The sequence below is a fragment of the Vicugna pacos genome, chromosome 13, assembly GCF_048564905.1.
Source record: "Vicugna pacos chromosome 13, VicPac4, whole genome shotgun sequence".
Lineage (NCBI taxonomy): Eukaryota > Metazoa > Chordata > Mammalia > Artiodactyla > Camelidae > Vicugna > Vicugna pacos.
In genome coordinates this window covers 31,558,427-31,584,993 of record NC_132999.1, presented here as the reverse complement: position 1 = coordinate 31,584,993, position 26,567 = coordinate 31,558,427, and the positions used below count along the sequence as shown (strand labels likewise).

The 26,567-nt window shown below is 34.9% G+C and overlaps 1 protein-coding gene across 7 annotated transcripts in view; it reads right to left on the bottom strand.

The window, feature by feature from the left end:
- BEND5 (BEN domain containing 5) overlaps positions 1-26,567 on the bottom strand; it is a 925,317-nt gene that overhangs the window by 754,052 nt on the left and 144,698 nt on the right. For all 7 annotated transcript variants that reach the window (XM_072974483.1, XM_072974486.1, XM_072974480.1 and 4 more), the window contains one exon: positions 10,634-10,758. In XM_072974483.1, coding sequence (XP_072830584.1) covers positions 10,634-10,758 — 125 coding nt within the window. The remainder of the gene's footprint in view (positions 1-10,633; positions 10,759-26,567) is intronic.

Sequence of the window (26,567 nt, the reverse complement as noted above, 5' to 3'; positions counted from 1 at the left end):
GTATTGGGAATATAGGAAAAGAGACGTAAGATGTAAGATGTGATGATATGAGAGGGAATCACGCATCAATGTTTAAGGAGTTTGTAGATGAAAAACCTATGAAGGAGAATCAGAAGAAATAAGCCAAGGTAACAGAATTTCCAACAGTAAACTGTCAATAATATGAAATGCAAAATAAATTAAGATAATTGGGTATAATATATCTGTTGGGTGTAACAATACGAAAATCATTTATGACTATTACAGTAGTAAAATGTCTATGTAATAAATACTACAAAGTGTAATGCCAACTAAGCTTATACTTGAATGCTATCATTTTAAATTATAATAGTATCTAATATAACTGATATAATGAAAAAATACACTAACATTATAAACACACAAATGCATTGGATATATATATCATGATTATAAATATGCAAAGAAATAATTTCAGGTATAGTTTTTAGACTTACTACCAATTGTTAGAACTCAGATTTTTCTCTGTAAAAGATTTTAGGTAAAAATAATAGAAACCAACTTGAAAGAATGAAAATGTATTCACGTTGGAAGTATGTACACTAAAACTGAAATAATATAGCTGACATGCAAGTTCCTTAAGCTTTACATATTTTCTATATATTGAGAGCCTACCTTCTGAATATTTCCTTGAACAAGGAACTTCTGACTCCATGAATCAGAAACACAGCTAACTTATGATGCATTTTATAAAAACCACCCTAAAGTAAATATACCACGAATTTCCATCAATAAGGTTACTTAAACTACTAATAAAAATATGTACACATGTTGCAGACACTGTTCATATGTTTTATAAACATGTATTATAATCTTCAAAACAATATCTCAAGGCAGGTTGTATTAAACTAAATTCAAATTCAGATGAATCACTGGAGCCTAACAGGGTTATGTAACTTGTCCAAGGACACAAAGCTGGCAAGTAACAGAATGAAGACTGTGACACCAAGCTCATACTTTTCCTCACTACATTCTAATATGATCAGGACAATCAGAAGAGATGTATTCTACATGCCAGTATACTTAAGAAAGTTTTCTCTCTTCTTTCTTTTCCTTATTGCTAAGAAAATTTCTTGTCCCCAACCCAAACTCTGTGAGAATAGCTCTATTTGCATTATTACTTAGTTTTCCATTGAGTTGCCTACTCATATCCTTGACTTATTTAGTTTTCTTTTATTTTCTTGTTCTAGTAAAAGTTCTGTATGTATTTTGGATACCAATCTTATAACTGTAATATATTACAAAAATTTATTTTCCAAAAATAGTGCCTATCTTTCAACTTAAGGTCTTTTGTCAAAATTATCAATCTATTTCTTTATGATTTTGCTTTTCTGCACCTTGAATAAGAAATTCAACCCTACTCCCAAAGCCAATAAAATATTTATTTTATACTTATTTTCATAGTTTACATTTTTCATTTGTTTTCATATTTAAATCTTTAATCCATCTATAAGGATTTTAAAAATAACACAATAGGGGTATTGTTTGCTATACAACTCTGCTGACTGAATAGGCTCTACACTCCTACTATTTTGTAATGCAACCTCTGTCATATATCAAGTTCCCTTATATAAACAGCCTCGTTTCTGAGTTCTAGTCTATTCATTTATACTATTTGTCTATTCTTATGAGAATATCATTCTATTTCAGTCACTATTGCTATAAATAAAACCTGTTAGCTGAACTACAGGTTTCCATAAAATAAGCATATATCCTCTCATTATTCTTCTTCAAGTTTGGCTGGGCTATTTTTGGCCCTTCGCTTTTCTACATGAATTTTAGAAATACCTTGTCAAGTTCTCTGAAAAAAAAATATGAGAGGGTATCGATTGCATTTGTATTAAAGGGTGATTCTGAGAGAAATGACATCTTTATAATACTGAGCTTTCACTACCGTAAACATAGCTTTGAATCTCATTTTATCATATTTTCCCTCCAGTATCTCTCATTATACATGTCATCTCTGAACTCTCTGTCATTCCTTCTAATTTTTCAATGATTGTTGTTTAGGCCTCACTGACATTTCTCCAACATATACAGAGACAATCTTTCCCACACTCTGGCTCCTTTGAGTTCCTCCTGTCCACTATCTTACCTTCCCATAGTAATACTCTACACCTTGATATTTCTAATAGTTACAATAATTGTAATTCCTTCTATTTTCTTACACTCATCCTGCTTTCTGATGATAACCTCTCCTCTTTGCAGCTTACTCATTGTCGGACACTAACTACTGACTCCATCAGAATCTCTGACAAGAGTAAATAAAAGTCCCTGCCTAGAAAAGTTCTGGTTTATGTCTACTGTCCAGCTGTAATTAGTAGAGCATCTTTCACTCTCAAAATTGACTGAGTTTGGACGATTTGGCCATTCTACCTTCAATGCACTGTTCTATTATGTTTTTATTACCCTTCTCTTTTTATTACTCCTCATCCCCTTACTGTACTCTCCCTTCGTCAAGCTTTCTTGCATGTATCCTGGACTCTCTCATCCTTTTCTTATTTTGTGGTCTGTATTGCTAAAACAAACACAAACAAACAAACAACAACAACAACAAAAACCACAGCCATGGTCTGTTTCCAGGCATAATGAACTGTCTGGTACTGAATTTACCCTCCAACCACAAATAACTAGACTGATACACACACACACACACACACACACACACAAACAAAACAGCTGTTTTTTAGACAGTAGATAGCAGGCAACTCACGACTGATACCTGAGACAGAGTCGGGGGAAACAAATGAGGTAAGGCCTCCGATCACTAAGGATTTCTGTCTGGAGGCCCATTCTCTAGACCTGCCTTATTAATACTTAAAAGTAAGCCTTGATTTTCACAATGGAATAACTAGCTCCATATCTGTCCTATTACATAAACAACTAAAAAACTGAATAAAATATTTGAAATATATGTTTTCAGACATTGAACCAGAAGCATCACAAAGCTAGGATCCCTAAGAGAACGGAAACAAGTGAGAGAACTCCCATGGCCACTCTGGCTCTCAAGACACAGAAATAGGAGATGTTCTAATTGTAACCAGACAAATTTAAAAGATCCCTTTGAACATTTGGAGGGCTCAGCAGATACTCTAGAAAGGTTGTGTCTGGACCCAGTGAGACCAAACAACCATTACTGCATTAGGCCTGCACTAACAAAACTTTAAATAAGCCTCAAAAGGATCAGTGTTCTATAAGTAACTTAACTTCCTGCCAGAATAAAAAACTCAAAAATTTTTAAAGAAGGAAAACAAAATCTAAACACTCAACAATGTAACAATTACAACGTCTGGCTCCAATTAAAAAACAAATTAGATACACAAAGAAGAAAACTGTGACCTGTAACTAGAAAAAAATGAATGAATAGAAACATGTCCCAAAATGACAAAGATAATAGAATTCTCAGAGGTCTTTATATAGCAATTAAAATGTATTCAAATATATTATAAATACAGTCAAGTATTTAATGGAGAAAATAAATGAGGAGAGAAATGGAAGATTTTTTTTAAAAGTAGGAATTCTCACATATTGCTGGTGAGAATGTAAAACATTTGGGGAAAGGATCAACTCCAAGGTGGTGTATGGGAACTTTGTTGAGTGATGGAAATGTTTTGTATTTTGTTCGTGTTATGTTTTAATTTGATTGTATGAAACTTACATCTCAACAAGTATATTTTAAATGGAAAAATATAACAATAAAATAAAATAATATTTCCTCAGAAAAATTAAAAACACAACCATGCTTAAATCAAACTTTCTCCCTATTCTGCATCTGCAGCCTTGTAGCTAAACAGGATAGATGAAAAACAAACACCCAGATTGTTTTCTGCAACTTTAAATTCCTAACTGTATATCTCAATGTTACCTTTACTACTGTTAACAAATCATATGATTCTACCTTACTTCACTTACTCTTCACTCTCCTTGATGACCATATTTTATACCTTATAATGGTTTCCAAAGCCCTTTACCCTATCAATCTCAGCTGATGATCTTGCTTACTATTTCAATGAGAGAACTGCGTACTGACAGAATAAGAAGTAAGCCTCCATAGATAACTTCCACTATCTATTCATTCACTAGCATCTGCTCTGACTCTATCTTCCCTCCCACTTGTTACTATGCAAGAAATATCTGTGCTCCTATTTAAAGCCAATCCCTCAGTTTATGAATTGTCTCTTTTTAATACTCAGGAACAACACTCCAGAAATCATCCTTTTTCTCTCCTGCAGCATCAGTTCTTTGCTCTATATTAGATCATTCCAATCAGGATATAAATAAGCCATTTCTTCCATTTAATCAAAACTTTTTCTCAACCCTGCTTGCTCCATGAGCTACCTTTCTATAACTTTGCTCCCCTTTGAAGCAAACTTCTTCAAAAGAAATACTGCCTGCATTAGATATCTCCAATTCTCATCATCCCACTCTTTCTTTTTAATTTTTTAATTATATTGTGGTAAGAAAATTTAACATGGTATCTACCCTCTTAATTTTTAAGTTGACTATAAGCGCAATGTTGTACAGCAGATCTTGCTTATTCAAACTCAATACCTGTTGATTAGTAAGTCCTCATTTCCCCTCTTCCCAGCCCCTTGAAATCATTCCAGTCCTTGATTCTACGAATCTGACTGTTGTGGATACCTCACAAGTTGAATCATGCAGTATTTGACAACCTACATGTAATTATTTACAAATGATATGGCTGTCTAAAAGAAAAAAGAGAATCTATATGCAAACTTTTAAAAATAATAAATAACTGAGAAATGTTCCTGGATCTAAAATCAAAGTGTATAATTTAGTAATGTTCCTTTTTATTAGCAATACTAAATTAGAAAATATAATTAGAAAAAAATTCAATGTACCATGAAAACAAACAAACAAAAAAACTAAGATGCCTCAGTGTAAATCTAACAAGGATGTGTAGGGTGTAAAGACCTTTATGAAAAAAATTATAAAACTTTATTAAAAGACATCAAAGTAGATTGAAAGAATTATGGAGAATATGCTATTTATTCAGCAGTTACCTAATGACCACCCCTCTGTTGTGGGCACTTGGAATACACAATTAAGAGAGAGAAAAGATGCTTGCACTTGCAAGGTTTACATTCTAGGTATATCATTAAGGGCAAAGCAAAGACAAAAAGTGGACACAATAAATTAACTAATTAAATAGTACGTTATAAATTGATAGTTTCTAAAAGCAAAAGTAGAACAGAATAAGAGGGATGTGTGGAGGAGGACAAAATGTATAGTCACTAAGATTGGCCTCATTGAGTGACATCTGAGCAAAGTAAAAGGAAGTAAAGAAATCTGTTATACAAATACCTTGTAGAAGGACATTCCTGCAAGTGCAGCTAGTCTTTGCTGTAAGCCAATGCCCTAAGGTGGGCCATACCTGGCTTGTTTCAGGTATAGCAAAGAAGCCACAGCTGTGTGGGCAAGGCAGAAAGTAGTAGAAAATGTGGTCAAAGAAGTGCATATTACAGTGGTAGGGTAGGGTGGGTGGGATGGAGTAAAGATTTTATAGCATCTGGTGGGACATTTTAGAGACATTGTCTTTTACTCTGATATACAAAAATATTAGAGTTTAACAGAGTAATCATATGAGATGACCTATATTGTAAAATTACTCCCATTTCCTTGTTAAGAGTAGACATTAAAGACAGGTTAGGCCTAGGACAGAAAGAGAGAGCCAGTTAGGAGACTTTTATCACAGAGATAGGAAGCAATTTGCAGAGCTGAGCCTGAAATTCAGGTATGTCTAACATAGAGTCCAGATTCTAACTATTATAATTTGCTTGATGTTTATGGTAGTATGATGATGATAATTTGCAATAGTAGATTTGAAATAAAAAGAAAGAAGATTAGGGAAAAACAAACAGAAAAAGGAGAAAGAGAAGGAGAAAGAGCAGAACAGAAAACAGTAGTAGTTATCTAGTAATATTAGTTGTGGTAGTTTTTCCTCTTGCTGTTTATTTCTACTATTGAGGTGTTTTAATAAAAACAATAGCCATCAAGTAGTGAGTCTCTATTATCTATCTACCAAACAGCATGACAGGCTCTTTACATGCATTTTATCATTTAATTTTCACAACACTCACATGAAGTAGTATAATTATCCTCATTTTGCAGATGGAAAACTGAGGTACCACGAGATTAATTTAACTGATGAATGGTAAAACAGCTCACAATTATGACTCAGAATATAAACGCTAATCTATTTGAATCTATTGTCTGTGCTCTTTCACATATCTGAAATGCTGCTTCTGTTGACTATTGATTTTGGCCATAGCCAGGATGAAGTTTCACTTAGCCTGAAATTTCCAGGATAGAGACTAAAGTAGGAGCAAACTCTTGGAATTTGAAAGTCCAATTGAGACATGTCATATATAAAAACGTGTGTGCATATGTTTAAGCTATATTACTGCTTATAACAATGTAAGAAAGACTTCATTGTTAAAGAAACACTTTTTTAAAAATCTCCCTTTACATACCTCAAAGGACATTCAGTTGGCACAACTGGACAAAACAGAATTGATGAATTGAGAGAGTCAAGATAATAAATATGTCTGTTTTGTTGTCTCACTTTGTTACTGGAATGCAATTAATTCCTTTATGATTAGAGGCCTGAAACTTTGCATTATATCCCATTTATTTGTGTGATGTTTCAAAGTGAGAAAAAAGAAGAAATTTATTCTAAATGTATGAACTTCTGTGTTCATTAAACAAATCCAAACAAGAAATTTATGAAAAAGCATCTCACTGACTGCTGATAAGACAGAAAAATAGTATAAACTGTGTGGCAGCAATTTAAAAATATGTATTAAGAGTTCTAAAAATATCAACTTCCCTCATAGGAATTTATCCTAAGGAAGTAAAATGAAATGTGGGTAACATTTCACATATAAAGATGTTCACTACAGTGTTATTTATAATGACAGATAATGGAAATGATCTTTATGCTCAAGAGTAAAGAAATGGTCCAACAACACTTAGTTATTGTACAGCCATGTTTATAAGATGTATAATGACAAAAAATTGCTTGTGATACTGTTTAGTTTCCTTACAAGTAAGACATAAATATGTACATACAGTGCAAATGTAATTATGCTCCAAAAATAATATAGCCTAAAAGTAAATACACCAAAAAGTCAACAGTATTTGCTTTGAAGCAGCAAGATTATGGGTGTTATGTGGCAGAGGGGGTAGCTAGGGGTGTGTGTGTCTGTTTTTTCTCTGCCTCTAATAATTATTTATACTTTCCAAATTTGCTACGTTGAGCATTAGTTACTTTTACAATCAGAAAAAAGAAAAATAAATTCAAAGAGATAGAATGCAAAGGAAGGAAAACAGAGTTTAATTTAAATAGTCCAGGCATATCATTTTATTTCTTCTTATTGGCTTAAGTTTTATTCTAAGTATTTAAATAAAAAGATTTGCTTTCATATCACATGAGTGTTCTGCTACATCAATAATAAATTTCCACATAAGAATGTTTAATATAGGTTTTTCAGAGAGAAAATGACTTTTCATTAAAGATACCAGGTTGTTTAGATTTCATAGATTCTTACAAATGTACTATTTAGCAACTGCTTTGTAGGGGGTGTTAATATATCAGTCCTGGAGTACAGCACCATATGTTCCAAGCTTTTATCACTTCCTAAAAACATCAAGGAAGATAACCCAAAAGCTAGACCTGTTTATACAGCATATTTGATGCTTCGATTTTTAACATTCATTTAATAGTGTCAGCCTTTGATGATTAATATTTCTCTTGCCCGCTAGTACCAAACCCTAAATAAGGTTCCTGACTAGATTACATTCATGCAGGTCTCATTTTAAAGGAAATTGGAGAGATGGTAAAAGATTATAGGAAGAGACGTTATAAAAACAGACCTCACAAGTCAAACTTAATAGTAAAACCATTCTCTTTCATGTAGACAACCATGAAAACAAATATCCTGTGAGCTAGAGATATGTATTGTATCTTTCCAGCAGATCTTTATGCCTTCTTGAGACAGATTTTCATAACTATATAATATGATTACAGTTGATGAAGCAATGGGCCACAGGAGGAAGCTGATAAAGCATCAGGCTCCAGGAAACCAGATAAACATGTTCATGATTTCTAATTGTAACAAGGTAGAGTAGGACCAGATAGGAAGACAGAACTCAGACAGACCAAGCAAATATTGGTTACTGCAACTTTAAAAATAAGCATCCATAAAACAGCACCGACTGTCTTAGTAGAAAATCCCTTGGAACATAATCTTGTTACTTGCTAGATTGATAGACAGTACTGCAAAAGAGACTGTATGACTTTAACATGTAATGTGAAAATTATAACACTCTGGAAGACACATTTTAAATAACAAAAAGAATATACCTGTAAGCAAACTAGAAGAACAAAGAACAAGAAACAGAAATGTATGAGCAACTTGTCCAAAAGACTATCTCAGGTCATATAACTTAAGAAACACATTTTGCTGACACTCTAGCCATCCCACTCCCCAGCCCCTCATTGTGACCATAGGAACTCTATAAGGATACTCTTTAAAGAGAGACTAAGTGAAAGAAAAACTAGGCTAGGAATTTAATGTGGCCCAGTTTTTAAAAACACTATAATTTCAGAGCTTTTGCTAAATCTCTACTTAGGAAAGGATATAATGAGAACAGATGACTCTGTTGTTTGAAAAATAATTGATTTCATTTCGTAGGAGTTAGTGGATTTCTGTATGCACTAGACAAGCAGAAAGACATGCATATGCTGTGTATTCAGAGGAAAGGAGTATAATCTCCGTTGTGAATTTAGAAATCCTGGCAGATCATACTGCTTTTTAAAAATATGTTACCCTTCCTTCATATGAATTGACTATACTGTCTGGGAATTAGTTTGTTTTTCAGTGGTGTGTGTACATGGCAACTGTAAATTACTGACATGAGACAAGAAAACCAACAGAAGAATGAGAGGTTGCAGAGAGATCTTCATAGGGAATCCAAACTTGGAGTACCAAGACTAAACCTTGTACATTTGGCTAAAGCCTTTTGCTGTGAGCTATACTCTCAAGACTCCATGATACAGTCTTTGGAAAAAGCACTTTGAGGATTACTGTCTTGGTGGAACAAGAGGGAAAATCCTAGGGTCAGGTGAAGCCCTGTAGGTAAAGTGTAGGTTTCCTTAAAGTAGTTGGAAGGGAGAAATAATACTAATCTTACTATGAAAAATTGAAAAAGGAATTCTCTCATGGGAGAGTAAGGAAAACCAAGAAGCAAAGCAAGGAACTAAAGTTTGTCCTTGGGCAACAATGTGTGTGGGGTTTAACTTTTCTTTTCTCACTTGTCCTAAACTGCTGAGATAAATCATATTTAGCTGACAATGTTCAGAGTTCTCCCATATATTTAATTCCTTCTAGTTGGCTCTAAACTACACTCAGTACTGTGTCAGTGGTGTCGTAGAGAATTAAGAGAATTGGTAGTAAAGTGAAGTGGGTATTCCTGAACCCCTCTTCTGCGGAAGTCAGCATGCCAGGAACAGCATGTGTCAAGGAAGAACCAGGGTCCCTAAATTCCAGACACTGACCACTGCCTGCGTAACACATAACTCAAGTTACAGTACAGGAAAATGGAGAGAAACAAGCAACCAGGTGAGAGAGCAAGTAGGCCAGATTGACTTGAGAGGGGAAATTAAACTTCTCACTTTCTCCCAAATACACTAGAAAAAGATGACCCTGAAGGGAGAAGGCAGATGTTAGATTATAGGGCTATGGTTTCAACTGCTTTAAAGAATTTTATCACTATGTGTACAAAGTTTGCATAGAGTCTTCCAAAATCAGCTATCTCAAAATCAGAGAATGATAACTGATTTTTTGGGATTAGATTTTTATTAATGTTTATTCAAAGCATATATCTTAGTTCTCTCCATTTTCATTGATACTTTTCATTCAAAACAGATTTGAACAGGATCATAAAAACATACACTGTTATGTTAGAAAATGTAGATAAAGAAATTATGGTTAAAGATTAATACTATCAGAATAACAGAAAACTTAGTACACAGAAACACAAGCCAAAAAAGTTTTCCAGAGTCATTACATAGGGCTATAAAATCAGCTATGAGCTTTGCAGCGGCCAAAGCAAAGGGAAAAGTAGGATGAGTTACAAGAATCATATTGTTTTTAAGATATAAAGACCTTGTTATATAGCAGAAGAAACAGCTTTTTTTGAAACTGAGTCCTGTGAGAAATGTCCCTCACCAGTCTCATGAAGAAGAAATAATACACAGAACAGCTCTCTATAATAAACATAATAACAAGTCACTTTCAGGGGTTCCTTATGGTGTCCTCCAAGTAAGCCTCACACATCACACTACTGCTTCAATCAGTAAAGAACACTTTGTGTTCTTAGATAATCTATTTGTATTTTTAATAAATACCAGATAACAAAAGTCAGCATATTATAGTTATTACCCTATATCTCTTGAAATAAAACAGTATCACTGTCACAGATATATAAGAATATATTCCTAATATGAACATTATTTGGATATTTCTAAAGTAAAACATAAGCATAATCTTCTTACCAAAACCACACTGAAGGTATCCACTATTTTCCTCACCTGTGATTCTTTCACGTTTTCAACAGTAAAGTTGAACCAGACTCTGAAGCGTGGATTACAAGTATCTGGCCTAATGAACAAATCATACTCAAATTCAGAGACCTGGTCCACCCGTCCAAGGTTACCTGTTAATGAAAATTGAGAATTGGGTTTTAATAGACATTCATGTAACTAAATAGGACATTTAAATATTCTGAGCTCTGGCAGTGACATTTGTCATCATTCAGTTCTTTTAGGTTCAGCATTCATAGCCTATAAGGCTGCCACTCTGAATGCAGCCCAGGATAAGAGGAGACTTTCAACTAATCTAGGCCATGGTGCAAGCAACTCTTCCTGTCTTTATGACCCAAAAGATCTGTTTGTGCTACAAGTGTCTTTGACAGAATGGGAATGCTGTATAGAGCATATGACAAGTCTCCATAAACCAAGTAAGAATCATAACCAAACTTAAGTTTCCTAGTTAGGAAAACAAACATGATAATAATACCTTGTGAATTTTGTATTAAGCTTTATGCTATAGAAATTACCTCTAACATATTTGATCTTGTTTAATTCTCACAACAGGGCTATGCAGTTTGTAGTATGTTTGGTATATTTCCAAACTTCTATCAGAAGATATTAAAGAAAATATAAAGTAGAACAAGGTTTAAACAAAAATTAGAAGTAGTTGCTACATAAGAATAATAATGGTAAATTGACAAACAACCATAAAATTAATGTCCATTTCCTCCACCAACAGAAACTATATGAAAAATGTATAAACTTAGGTGTGATTCCCATTCTTTGTCTCTCCTCTCTCTGCCTGATATTCTAGTGAGTTGTGAATTGCACAAAATGTTATCAGTGAGGTGGAATTAAAAAAAATCAAAACAAAGAGTTTGATGAATTCCCAAACAGATAATCAAAAACAAAAGAAGAATAAATATGACTATATAAAGCAATTAATTGAGAAGTCAGCATTGTATTGCACTTGAAGAGCGTGATAATATCTTTCTTTAAAACAAGCTGTAGTATATCTTTCTCCAAAAGAACACTCAGAATTAAACTTTAATCAATTTGCTACACCACATCCACAAAAGAAAGGACAAAAATCACATGATCATCTCAACAGATGCAGAAAAAGCATTTGATAAAATTCAACACCGATTTACGGTAAGAACCCTTACCAAAGTAGGTATAGAGGGAACATAGCTCAACATGATAAAAGCTATTTATGACAAACTTACAGCCAGCATACTACTCAACAGTGAAAAACTGAAAACCTTCCCACTAAAATCGGGAACAAGACAAGGATGCCCACTCTCACCACTTCTATTCAACATAGTCTTGGAGGTCCTAGCCACAGCAATCAGGTAAGAAAAGGAAATAAAAGGGATCCATATTGGAAAAGAAGAGGTAAAATTGTCGCTATATGCAGATGACATGATACTATACATAGAAAACCTTAAAAGTTCCACAAAAAAACTACTAGAACTGATAAAAGAATTCAGCAAGGTAGCAGGATACAAGATTAACATACAAAAAACAGTTGCATTTCTTTACACTAACAATAAAATGTCAGAAAAGGAGAGTAAACAATCTCTTTTAAAATCACAACCAAAATATATATATATATACTTAGGAATAAATCTGACCAAAGAGGTGAAAGACTTCTACACAGAGAACTACAAAACACTGAATGAAGAAATTAAAGATGACTTAAAGAAATGGAAAGATATTCCATATTGTTGGATTGGAAGAATTAATAATGTTAAAATGGCCATACTACCCAAAGCAATCTACAGATTTAATGTGATCCCTATCAAATTACTTAGGACATTTTTTTTACAGAACTAGAACAAATAATCCTAAAATTTATATGGAATCACAAAAGACCCAGAATTGCCAAGGCAATATTAAAGAAAAAGAACAAACCTTGAGGAATAACCCTCCCAGACTTCAGACAATACTACAGAGCTTAGTAATCAAAACAGTGTGGTACTGGCACAAAAACAGACATATGGATCAATGGAACAGAATAGAAAGGCCAGAAATAAACCCACAGATTTATGGTCAATTAATCTTTGACAAAGGAGGCAAGAATATACCATATATATATATGGTTGTAATTTCTCCATTTTCACTCTTTGTTTTGTTTATGGGTGTCCTCTCTCTTTTCTTTTTGGTGAGCCTGGTCTGAGGTTTGTCAATTTTGTTTACTCTTTAAAAATAACAGCTCTTGGTTTGATTGATTTTTCCTATTTGTTAATCTCTATTTTATTTATTTCCTACCTCATCTTTATTCTTTCTTTCCTTCTGCTGACTAACTTTTGTTTGTTCTTCTTTCTCTAATTCTTCTAGGTGGTAGATTAGGTTGTTTATTTGAGATTGTTCCTGTCTTTGAGGAAGGCCTGTATCGCTATGAATTTTGCTCTTAAGACTGCTTTAGCTGCATCCCATAGGTTTTGTGTGGTTGTGTTTTCATTGCCGTTTGTCTCAAGGCATTTTTTAAATTTCTTTTTTGATTCCATCATTGACCCATTCGTTTAGTAGCATGTTGTTCCATGCAGTCTTTTTTTTCTTTTTTCCCCCTCATTTTTTCCCTCTGTGGTTGATTTCTAGTTTTATGGCATTGTGGTCAGAAACGGTGCTTGAAATAATTTCTGTTTCTTAAATTTGTGGAGGCTTCTTTTGTGTCTGAGAATGTAGTCCACCCTAGACAATATTCCACATACACTTGAAAAGAATGTAAATTCTGTTTTGAGGGGATGTAATCGTCTAAACATAACAATAAAGTCCAACAATTCTATTGCATCATTTAGTATCTCCCTTTCCTTATAGATTTTTCAGTCTGGAAGATCTGTCCAATGATGTTAGTGGAGAGTAAAAATCTACTATTATTGTGTTCTCATCAATTTCTCCCTTTATGTCTGTTAGTATTTGTTTTATATATTTAGGTGCTCCTATATTGGGTGCATATATGTTCATGAATGTAATATCCTCTTCTTGTATTTTTCCTTTTATCATTATATAGTGTCTTTATCTTTCTTTATGGCCTTTGTTTTAAAGTCTATTTTGTCTGATATGAGTATTGCTACCCCTATTTTTTGCCATTTCTTTTTGCATGAAATATCTTTTTCTATCCTCTCACTTTCAATCTATTTGTGTCTTTTACCCTAAAGTGAGTCTCTTGTACGCAGCATAATGTATGCTCTTGTTCTATTATCCAAGCTGCCACTCTATGTCTTTTGATTGGAGCATTTTGCCCCTTGACATTTATAGTAATTATTGACAGATGTGTGTTTATTGCCAGTTTAAACTTTGTTTTCCAGTTGACTTGGTATTTCTTTGTTCCTTTCTTCTTTTTTGTTGTTCCTTTTGTGGCTTGATAATTTTCTTTTGTGTTAGCACGGTTTCTTTTTGGTTTTTTTGTGACTGTATTATATGCTCTTTATTTGTGGTTACCCTATTTTTCAAGTATGTTAACCCATTAGCATATCTGTTTGCTTTAGAATGGTAGTCTTATAGGCTCAAACACATCCTAAGAAGAACAAAAAGAAAATTTACATTTTCTTGCTCCCCTCTCCCACCATCTATGATTTTCATGTCCTCTTTTACATTGTCATATTTATTCTCTTGCAGCTCATTGTAGATACTGCATTTCCAATTATGGTTTACTTTTTTATACAGCTTCTTAATTCTTTTCTATTTAGAAAAGAACTTCTGGTTTTTCTCTTAGGATAGGTTTAGTATTGCTGAATTCTTTTAGTTTTTGCTTCTCTGAGAAATTCTTTCTCTCTCCTTCTATTCTAAAGGATAGTCTTGCTGGGTAGAATATCCTCTGTTCCAGATTTTTTCTCATTTAAGACTTTGAATATATCTTGCCACTCCCTTCTGGCCAGTAGTGTTTGTGTAGAGAAATCAGCTGAAAGCCTTATAGGTATTCCCTTATAGCTAACTCTTTGTTTTTCTCTTGCTGCCTTTAGAATCTTTTCTTTATCTTTAACTTTGGGCATCTTAAGTATAATATGTCTCGGTGTAGGTCTGTTTGGGTTCATCTTCTGTGGGACCCTCTGTGCTTCCTGTACTTGGATATCTGTTTTCTTCTTCAGGTTTGGTAAGTTCTCAGTCATAATTTCTTCAAAAACCTTTTTAATCCTCTTTTATCTTTCTTCTCCTTCTGGGACCCCTATTATGCATAGGTTGGCACACTTTATGTTTTCCCATAGGTCCCTTATAGTTTCAATGGCTTTCATTTGCTTTTCTGTCTGTTGTTCTCATTGGGTGATTTCCGTTATTCTGTCTTCTAAATCACTTATTCATTCTTCTGAAGTATTTAGTCTGCTATTGACTGCCTTTAGCTCGGCTTTTATATCAGCCATTGAGTCTTCTGATTTTAATTGATTCCTCTTTATAGTTTCTATTTCTGTTATATAGTCTTTTTCATTTCTATTGATATTCTCTTATTTCCTTCAACCTTTTCAATACACCTTGAAGTCATGATCTAGTAGATGGTCAAGGTCTATTTCATTGTTTGTTCTCTAAGAGGACTTCTCTTGTTCTTTTAATTGGGAGTGGTTCTGCTGCTTCTTCATTTTATTTATATTTCTCTGACTGTATGAACTTAGGAGTAACAGGTATTTACTGTGATCCTGAAGGGCTTTTCTTTTTTTAAGTGGAAACGCTCCTTTGTAGACCATGCAGATACAATAATTTTGTTGCAAAGGCTGTTTTTAGTATGGGTGATCTCAGTGTCTTTCCTCTGTGCATGCTGGCTATTATCCCCTTGATTTGGGGTGTGGTTGGTGTTGTGGTGACCAGAGCCTGCCTTGTTTGTTGAGCGGGTCCTCCTCTTTGCTCTGTGGTTTTCACAGCAGGTGACAGGGCCTTTGCTCACCTGTTGTTGGGATAGAGGGCTTCAGACCTGTTTCTGAACTGCAGTGTGTGTTAGGTGGGGCTGGATGACTTCCACTGAAAGAGGAGCCACTGAGTATTCCTCCACAGATGTTCACCAAGAAGCACTCTGTGTGGTATCTTCTGTCACTTCTTACATAGGTTTACAAAGCACACTTTGTTGACGCTGCCCTTGTCCTTGCCACAGACTGTCAGCAACCTGTTCTGGTGTCCCCCAGGTTCTGCCCCTGCAGAGCCACCTGTGCAGGTTGCCCAATGTCAGGCACTAGGACCCATCATAGTGCAACACAGGGTAAGCCCAGACAACAGCCCCACTTCTGCATATGGTATGCAAGCCTGATGTTAATGCCAGGCCCATCCATATGTGTGCCAGAACTCCACTCATTCGTCTCAGAGATGCAGGTCCAAAAAGGCATCAGTGGAGCAGTTTTGCCCTCATTGCCTGGGGCTAGAATCAGATCTCAGTTCTACCTGTGAAGTTGCAGGCCCCCTAGGTCTGTATTCAGGTTTTAGCCCCACCTCCACCAGGGAGCTGTACATCAGGGACTGTGTTCCTCTGGAGCATACTCAGAATATACCTGTGTCTGAATCCTACCTCTCTTCTTGTGAGAATGCAAACCAACAATGGTGCCAAGCAATGCCCTCTGGACTACTGGAGATGGCTGCTATGGCCGGGCTGTGTCACACCCCTCCCCACAGTATGCACCAGCAGTTGTGCTTTTAATGATGGGCCCAGGCTATTCTGTTCTGCACATATTCCTAGCCTCAGCCTGCACCACACTCCAGCAACCTGAGGCTTCCTCTGTGCAGTCAGCCCCAGTGTTCTCCCTGGGCTTGATCACAGAAGCCCAAGCTCTACAAGCCCATCCCAGCCCTCCCCAACAGGCCTGCTCTTGGGCTAGGGATCTGAGGGACCCTCTGTGCTTGTTTCTCTCAGTTCTGTCCACCAAGTTGCTGCTGCTTTCTCCTCCAAGCCTCATAAGCTCTATTTTTGACCCCACTGACCTCCCTGCTGGAGAAGGGACTTTTTAGGGAGAGGGTGCTTTTCCTCCTCTTCTGCTCCCTCCCTGGGCAACAGATTGCACACTGATTTCCTTTTTCTTTCTTTCTTTCTTTCTTTTCCCCTCCTACCTGGTTTTTTGAGGATTTTCTTTTACTTACGAAGTGAGAGATATTCTGCCAAAGTTCAGTATGTATTCTGTGTGAATTAATCCATTTTATATGTAAATTTTGGGGAGAGGGAGAGCTATGCATCCTTCTACTCTGCCATCTTGGAACCTCCCAATTTTCTTTATATAAAACATGTTAAACAGTTCTGTTGATTTTTCCAGAATAATGAGGTATTTATTTTTCCTCTGTATTTTGGCTGTGTTGTCTCTTTTACTCCAGAAATATATAGGAGTTCCCCTCCAAAAAATCTCTCTCTACAGAGAAATATATAAAGTTTCTACTTTCTAAAAAGAAAAAATAAATGGTATGCAAAAAATATTTCTTTCTGCTTTCTAAAAGGTTGTTTTACTCACCTATTTTTTTCAGATCTCTTATTGTACACAAGCTATTTTAAGCTGAAAACTATATTAAATTATCTGGGAAGTAGACAATGAACAACATGTAACTTACATTCTGAACTTTAAAATGCCCATTGGAACTAGTGAATTGGGATTCAGGGTATCCTAGCAACTGACCCTCTGCAGCCTATGATTCTCTGAAAGAAGGAAACCCAAATCATACAAGTGACTATCTTTGGAATATAAAATAAAAATGAGAAACCCCTGGAAATAAAGAAGAAGAAAAGAACACTATAATGCTGAAAAATCAGCAAAAGTCATATGAGTTTCTCATCCTGTCCAGCCTATTAATTTCCAAAATCTTACCTTCTACAGAAAAGTAACCACACTTATTCAACCAGTCAGGTGAGAAAGATCCTCTCAGAAAACAAAGTGTTCACCCATGTGAGAGAAATGACCTCTTTCCAGACATCATTTAGAGCTCTGGATAGGGCAATTTACCAAATGGGGCCTCCTTCCCTGAAGGAGTTAATCTCTCCCTCCTCAGTAAATCCACTTCTTCCTGGGAACGTGTTTGTCATCTTGGCTCACCATTAAAAAAGAGACTTTTATAGCTGTGCATTTGCCTAATCAAAAGACTAGGAAGGCAAAGTGACAGAAATCAGTGTAGTCACCTTATAGCATTGTTGTATTGCAGTCTGTGTGATTAAATAATCACTAACAATGCAGAATCATAATTAGCCCTTCCACCAGAAAAGGCAGAAATTAAGAAAAGATTGAAAGATACATATTATTGCATGAATATCCTCAAAACTTTATACTGTCTAAAAATAAAACCAAAAGGAATACTGGTCCCAGCAGTAAGTATCTTCAAGCACAGCAATACAGCAATACATTCCGGCTACCAAAGGAAGCTAAAGGGATCTTGTGTCTCTTTGGTTCAATTACCAAATGTTTACTGAGCACCTGCTATGAAATAGGCATTATGTTATTCACTAGAGATTCCAATGTGTTCATATAGAATAGTGATTAAAACTACAGACTCTCAAATAAGACTGCCTGGATTCACAATACAGCACTACTCCTTACTAGCTATATGGACTACATATTGTGCCTCAAATGTTTCAATTGTAAATTTACAAAGTTGTAAGGATTAAATGAGTGATACATGCAGAGGGGTGAGAACACTTCCTGGTACACAGTAGTGAATAGGCATGAAAAAGGCTATCAATCAATTGAGAGAAAGTAACAAATAAGTAGTTCTAATAAAACAGGGTAAGAATCATATTCAAGGTATGCAAAAGTGTTACAGGGACATAGAAGTGAAAAGCCTAACCCACTTGTGAGTGCAGGTCTGAAGTGACATGTGAGTTATATATTGAAGGATGAGTAGGAGTCTCCCAAATATCAAACAGGAGATGGTAGAAAGAGCATTCTGTGAAAGAGAACAGAGTAATTAGAAAGGAAGACTAGGCCAGGGAATTGCCATATGACTGGGGTCCAATAAGGTAAGGAGTAGCAGGGCATGAGGCTGAAGAGGTAGATTAAGGTAAGGAAATGGGGAGCCACTGGAGAATTTTAAGACAAAGAGTAGCACATCAAATTTGATTTTTAAAAAAATTTATCTAAGGGTAGCATAAAGATAAAATGAGAGACTTGATAAAGCTTGATATAGAATCAGTAATAATACACAGGAACATACTGCAATGAGTCAAGCAAGAAATGATGACAACTCATTTGGTGAGAGGAAAGAGTATACAGAATCCACAGGTGTTTGTTAACTCTTCTTCCCCCCTTGATAATTTTATTTAAATATTTGATTGACCTTCATGGGAAAGAAGGGTTAAATCTTCAACATTTATGAAAAATAATAATACTAAAATTTCCTTTCATCAAAGAACAATGAGCCCATCTTAGATATGAGTTCATCATCAACATAGAACTTAAACAATGGGGTGGGTGATGATTTGGCAGGTTTGGACTAGATAGCCAAAGGTTCCATCCAACATGAGGTGGGTTTACTGACAAGAAATGATGCTTAAGCTTCAAGGTTCGTCACTGGATAAAGGTACTTATAAAGGCTTAGAGTGACAGAAAGTTATGGTAGGAATAGATAACAAGGCTCTATTTCTTTGAAGCATTTCTGGTAAGTAGCCTAAAGAGATTTTAGCAGAAAGGGACCTTAATCCCCAAGGTGCCAGTAATTCATTGTGATCCCCTTCCTTATTCTGAAAATATAATTTTGTATAATTTTTATTAAAGAAGACCTTCTGATATTAAATAAACTTCAGGCCATATAAAACTTAGAATAGCCCTTGCTTCCACCCTTTGGCTTCTGTGGCATTAAGAAACAGAGAGAACTGAATGAAGTCTGACTTCTGGAGTTAAGAGAATATTTTCATATTAACCTATAAGAATTGATTCTCCAAGTAAACAAAAGATGATTTCCTTGAAATATATTAGGAACTAGTAACCAGCAATTAAACACTGAATACATGATGAATAATTAATACTTTATATCTCACCATATAATGAATAAAAATAGAGATTTGAAGGTTAGATGACATTTTCAAAGTCACTTTCTTCAAAGATTAAAAATACTTTCTGGCACATATTTTTAAGAGGATGGACTATTGATTAGAATGGCAGTCAGAAGACCTGGTATAGCTCTGGATCTATCATTGCTTACCTTTTTGACCTTGGGCTTCTGATAAGATTACTGTCTATTGTAACTCTGAACAGATTCTCATATCACCTTCTCTAGTTACTTTATTAGCCTTCTCTCACTCAGTCTGTAGCAACAGGCTCAAGTCTCTAATCACATCAAGCCCCCAATTCTCTTAGTCCAACTGCCACAAAGGTGCCTTTAATGGATTTTCTACAACCTAAAATAAGAAATGCAAAATCAAATTCTTCCAACTTCATGACCCTAAAGGCAAGAAAATGCCTTTCTCCTGATTTAAAAAAACAAAAGAAAACAAAGAACTCTTGAGAATGGTTCTGATTGGCCCAAACATGGAACACATGTGGAGCACATGCCACTCCACAAACCAATCTAGTGGCCAGGTTACTATAAATTACCCTAGTTATCTGCTGAGCCCATTGCTCAAAAAATGTAATCTGCTATCAGTAGGGGAAGAGGTAAAGATGTATAATTCAGCCAGCCATACCAATTTGTATCAACCACAAAGCAAGTAAGGAACTAGTTGTTCTTGACCAGATGAGAGTTCCAGCTTGGTGACTATAAAATTAGTGATGGTTATTAACTATAATAGGTAGTGCAGGAAAAGAAGTTATGAAGGAATTTTTTTTTTAGAAACATCAAGTTTGATGTATCTATGAATCATTCCAAAGGTAATACTCAATAATAACTAATTGTCTCTTTGCAAAAGATTAGGACAGATACAGAATGTATGTGACAATCACAATTCAGGATTTAGGAGAATACTGAAATTTCATTTTGAGACAGGAGGGAAGGGGGCAGGGCATAGCCATTCAAGGAATGACAGCAATTAACACCAAAATGAAGGAAGATTCAACTCCCAGTAGGCCTTGAGGATTAACATGGGGGAGATTTGACTTTTAGTAGAACTTGAGCTTCATTAGATGCTCACTGTAACATATTACCATGATAAATAACATGCCCACAGGCGCCATGAGAGTCCCAAGGCTAACCACAGAAGGTCAAAGAGTGGGCAGTGGCCAAATTCTTGAGAATCCCAGACCCTTCCCCGGGGCAGTTGGAATGGTTCTCCCACTTGTAGGCGTGCAGTTACCAAGCCCATAAAAACTGGCAACACCAAGCCTTGTGGCCGCCTCTCTTGCTCCCTCCTCTTCGGAGACGGCCTGCACTCTGTCTATGAAGTGTGTACCTACTTTTACTCTAACCTGAGCACCCAACCCCACACCTCGTGGCCTTTCTCTTGCCTTCTGAAACAGCCTACACTCTATACAGTATGTATCTCTCTAAATAAATCTACCTTTACTCAACTGTGGCTGGCCCTTGAATTCTTTCTGCACGAAGCCAAGGACCCATACCTGGTGGGGCACATCCCAGGGACTCAACTGAGACCTGGAACATGGCCCTCCTCACACCCCATCTCCATTTTTCCTGCATCAATTTCTGTATCTGAAATAAAAGCATTAAATCCAGGGAATATTTCTTTGCATGTAGTAAAGACTATTTAAAAATATTGTTCTAGGGGTCTTTAAATGTATTTTGGCAGAAATTTGAGCTGACTGAAGATTTCAAAAATCTCTCTAAAAATACTTATGCCAGTATTATTTTTATGAAAGATGAAAACAGTGCTGTGTCATAGGTAGATAAGACATGTACCTGCCAAACACAAGAGCTGCTGTTCTGATTGCTGTTCAGTCACAGAGATTTATAAACCTGTGAAGCCTTCTGCTTTCTCAGAATAAGTATCAGAAGCACTGCTTGCTAACAGATAATTTGTTCGAGTCCATTTTAGAAATGAATCATCCAAATCTTCTGAAAAAAATTGCAGGTACCTTATAAAAACTCCAAGCATTTGACACCACAGGTTCTACTAAGCCGACTTAAAACATTTTGACTTCTTAATATCTACAGTCATATTCCCTAAGGTGAAATGATGCTTCCTGAAACTCTCCATTTTGTGGTTCAATTAGACATTTACAGCAATAGGAAAGAAAAAAAAAACTGTATTGAAGAAGGGGTTTTGCACAGCCACTCAAATCAAAGTTGACAATTACCTTGATGCAATAAATAATATAACTTGAGAGTTTTATTAGCCCCAAAGTAATTTTCAACTTGCATAAAATATTCCTTCTATATATACGTGGAAGTTCTTTTACCCCTCCTGCCCAATACATTTAGTGTTCATAAAATATTCAACATGTTGCTTCCAATGTCAATTATAAAGTATCTGTTACTGGAAGAAGGAAAATCCATTTTGCAAAATGATAGGGAGACTACCCAGCATAACTATAATTATCATTTTTTAAAAAGGCACAGAAAGAGAGACTTTAAGCAATTTGAAAATCTTCTTAAGCCACACACTGTGTTTTCCTACAGAGGATTTTTAAGATGAGAAATAGACCTTGAGGGTCTTAGACAGGCCTGAGGCACTGTTTAAAAAAAAAAAAGGTCAAACATTCTGCTAAAAAGCACTGTTATCTTCAGAACAACAACTTTTATCAGCCAGCTTGCAGCGCCTCCTTATTTACAGCTATTGGTCCCAAAGGAAGTACACTTGAGTGTGGGCCAGGATTACTTTGTAATGAGTTTGCCAGTACTCATACAGGAAACAAATTTGTTACAGTGTGCCATTCCCAGCTCAGAAACTTTAGCAGGCACTTTTTCTTTTGGTGAGGAAGAAGGGGTAGGAGGGACACAAAGGAGAAAGAGGAAAGCTGGAAAGAGGAGAAATGCCTAACCAAAAAGAGGCATGTTTGCTTGTGTTCCTAATATGCAACCAATAAGGACCCTGAGGAAGACAGCTGCAAACACAATTTGGAAGAGTCAGTGATTATCCAGTTTTATCTGTCCATCCCCAGCCCAGAGGCTTTCCCCCAAAGCAGTTCCATAAAATGCTAGTTTTCAAGGGGTAGTCTAACACTTGCACTCTCAAATCAAGCCCATTAAAAAAACAAAAAAAAAAAACTTTGAAGCTCTGCATCTGTCACAGATTAGTAACAAAAGGGCAAATGCTTCACTATACACCTAGGACACCTCCATATTGTGTGTTCACTTATAGGAACCTAATCTGCCTCTTCATGTAGAAAAGTGTGCACCATGATAAATGGTGGAGGATAGACAAGTAAACCTTATCTAAGAGCTGTCAAAAAAATCTATTGTTGGAAATACACGTGAATAGAAGTAGCAAAGGCAATCTTTGCCTTTTAAAGAAGTAGTTTTTCAAAAGGAGAATTACACAAAGTGCTCCTGTGTTTTCATCAATATGTTGCCAGGTCTTGAAATACTATTTTTCATCCAAACAATAAAAATCTTGACAAGTAAGCAACAGAAAATCACTAGTACACTCTCAGTTGCATTTCAATCTATACAAATTCTTTAAACAAAACAACCAAATAATAGCCTGGCCTTGCAAAATTATTTTACCATTTGGGTCTTAAGTCCCAAGATAATTAAGAAGCAGAATTTTATATTTCCATTAAAAAATTTTGACAAATATTCAAATAACAAAAATGAAAGGTGGAATAAAGAACTACATGTTAATTTCAGGAGCTAAAAATCAGGAAAGAACTTTTTTTCAAATTTCATACTTGAAGTTAACCAAAAAACAAAAATCTTCAATTCTTCTATTTCTAAAAAGTGTAAGTGTGTGTGGTGGTGGGAAAAGGAGAAAGAATTTGATGTCAGAAGACTCAGTGTACAAACTCTAGCTTAAGAAGAATCAATATATATTTAAGGGCAATCTGAAAGAAGAAAGATTATTTCTATCACATAATCAAGATAAGATAAAAACCTAGACTGAGACAGTGATAGTGAGAACAGAAAAAAGGACATATGTGGTTTACGTTGTTAAAGACAGAATTAATGGGATTTATTGATGAATGAAGGTAAGTAAGCTAAGTATCTTCCATTTGCTCCTCCAGATCCACTCTCCACTCTCTCCTCATTGCTTTGTACTTAGGAGGTTGACCTCTATGGACTGCATCAGTGAGCTACCTTTTCTCTAACTTCTGGTTCAGTTTAGTTAATGGAATGCACCAGTCCAAAACTAAGGACAGGAAAATAGTGAGGTCAGAGTACTTACTCCCTTGGCTCTCTCCCTGCACAATCCAAGATATTGGCTATTGTTCTACTGAAGTTAGTGCCTGCCAGGTATCCCTCTACATTTGGTCTTGTCTAAGACTCCTAGTAACCACTTCCTTTCCTTTTCCCTTAAGCCCAAAAATGATCATAGATCTCTCCTGCTAGCAGCCTAAGAGCATAAAATCCTATCTTAATTTCCCTAAACCTTATCCATACCTTTGTAAATAGTCCCTTTATGTAGCTACATGAAATCAAAAATAACCCAATTTAAGCAAGGCATTTATTTCCTGCCGTAATCCTGATCCATACAGTGAAACTGTTTTGAAAACCATAAGATACTATGCAAAAAGCTCATTTATTTAGTTACTTTGTTGGTTGAACAAACTATATCAGATATGTTTAACAAACAGCTAGTGACATACATATTTGCTGAATAAATTAATACAAACTACACACAGTTAAGATTGAGGGTCACATCCTGGTTAAATACTTGAAATCTTGAGGAAAATAAGAGTTGTGAAAGATATCAGTTAGACATGAAAGACTTACAAAAGAATGTATAAGCAACAAAAAATTAATCATTTCAAAAAAACTCTTTATTATAAAAATACACATTATGTAAAGAAGTATTCTAAGTATAAACCCCCTTTCATAAACATAAAAGGAGATTCAAAACTCATAGCTTGAAAACTATAGAAGTGAATGTGGGAATTCTGACTATGGTCAAGTGAGGAGATAGGCAAATCCTTCCCTGAAAAGAAAACATGAATATAACAAGGTACCCCAAAAGATAAGCTGTCTTTCCATTAGAGCCAAAGGAGACTAGAAGGCAATGTTATGACTTATTCAGAGTGCTGAAAACAATTCTCAACAAACAATTATATATCCAGCAAAACTATCCTTCAAAAGTGAAGGAAAAATAAAAATGCCTCAAGATAGACAAAGACTGAGAGAATTAATTGCTAGCAGACATGCCTTGCAAGAAATGTTAAAGGAAAACCTTCAGGCTGAAAGAATATGACACCAGATGGTAAATCTAATCCACAGTAAAAAATGAGGGACACCAGAAAAGGTAAGCATGTGGGTAAAAGACTATTTTTTCCTCATTTCTTCTCTTCTCTAAAAGATATATAAGATTGTGTAGAGAAATAATTATAACATTGTATTTTTGGGTTGCTAACATATGTAGATGGAATATATAAGCCAATAATAGCACAAAAGAGGAGGAAGAGAACGGGCTACATTCATAGAGAAAAGTTTCTATTACAATTTGTAAGAAATAAGTTTGTAGTTTCCTGAACTAGATTGTGATAATGTAAAATGCATATTGTAATCCCTAGAGAAACCACTAAGAAAAATAACTCAAAATATACAATAAAAATGGCAAACGAGTAATTTAAATAGTATAAATATATATACTTAACATAAAAAAAGACAGTGAAAAAGGGGCAGGGGACCAAAAAACAAGACATATAGCAATATGACGAATGTAAATCAACCATAAAAATAATTGCATTAAATGTGGATAGTAGAAGCACCTATAGCAAAAGGCAGAAATTGCCAGGCTAGATTAAAAAAAAATCTAGCTCTGTCCTGTCCACACAAAGCATGTATTAGATTCTAAGACACAACTAGGTTGAAAGTAAAAAGATACACCAGCAAGTCATAAACTTAAGACAATAAAATAACTACATTAAAATCAGACAAAATAGACTTTAATACAAGAAATGTCATTAAAGTCAAAGAAGGACATTTCCAAATGATAAAAGGGTCAGTATCTAAGTAAGATATAAGGATGAGAGATGTATAGGCATATAATCTCAAAATATATATATAGCAAAAACTGACAGAATTTTAAAGAAAACAATTTCAAAATTATAACAAGATTCTGCATTTTTACTGTTAATAATTTATAGAAATATTCTGTAGAAAATTAGCAAGGATATATATTTGAACAACACTGTCAACTGAATTGACCTAACATACATATATAGAGTACTTCAACTAATAACTGTACCTATATACACATTATTATCAAAGATAAATGCTACATTCTCTGAGGTAGATCATATTCTAGGCCATAAAAATTTTTGATACAAATTTGAACAGTTTAAAAACATAAAAAGGTAGTTCTATGCTAACAATAGAATTAAAATCAACAAAATAAAATCTGAGAAATACCCAAACATTCATAAATTAACAATATTTTAAAATAATTGATGGATCAAAGAAGAAATCACAAAGTAAAGTAGAAAATATTTTGAATTAATGAAAATGGAAAAATATTAAAATTTATGGAACTATTTATAGCTATAAATGCCAATATCAGGCAAGAGCCAAGGCTTCAGATCAATAAAGAGTCCATCTTAAGAAATTAGAAAAACAAAAACAAACTAAGCACAAAATATGCAGAAGTAAAGAAATAAGGAAGATCAGAGCAGAAAAAAATGAAATATTAGAAACAGAAAAACAACAGGTAAAATCAATAAAAGTCAAAATGTGGTCCTTTAAAAAGGTGAATAAATAGAAAAATCACTATGTAGAACAATGGTCAATAAATTACAGTTTATGGACCACTGTCTGTTTTTATAAATAAATCATTAAAGAAACAGAGCATACCCATTTACGTATATTGCCTATAGCTGTCATACTGACAGAACTGAATAGTTATGAAAGAGATAATCTGGCCCACAAAGCTAAATATATTTAGTATCTGACTCTTCATAGAAAAAGAGAGAGAGAGAGAGAGAAATAAATTGCCAGATTCAGGAAT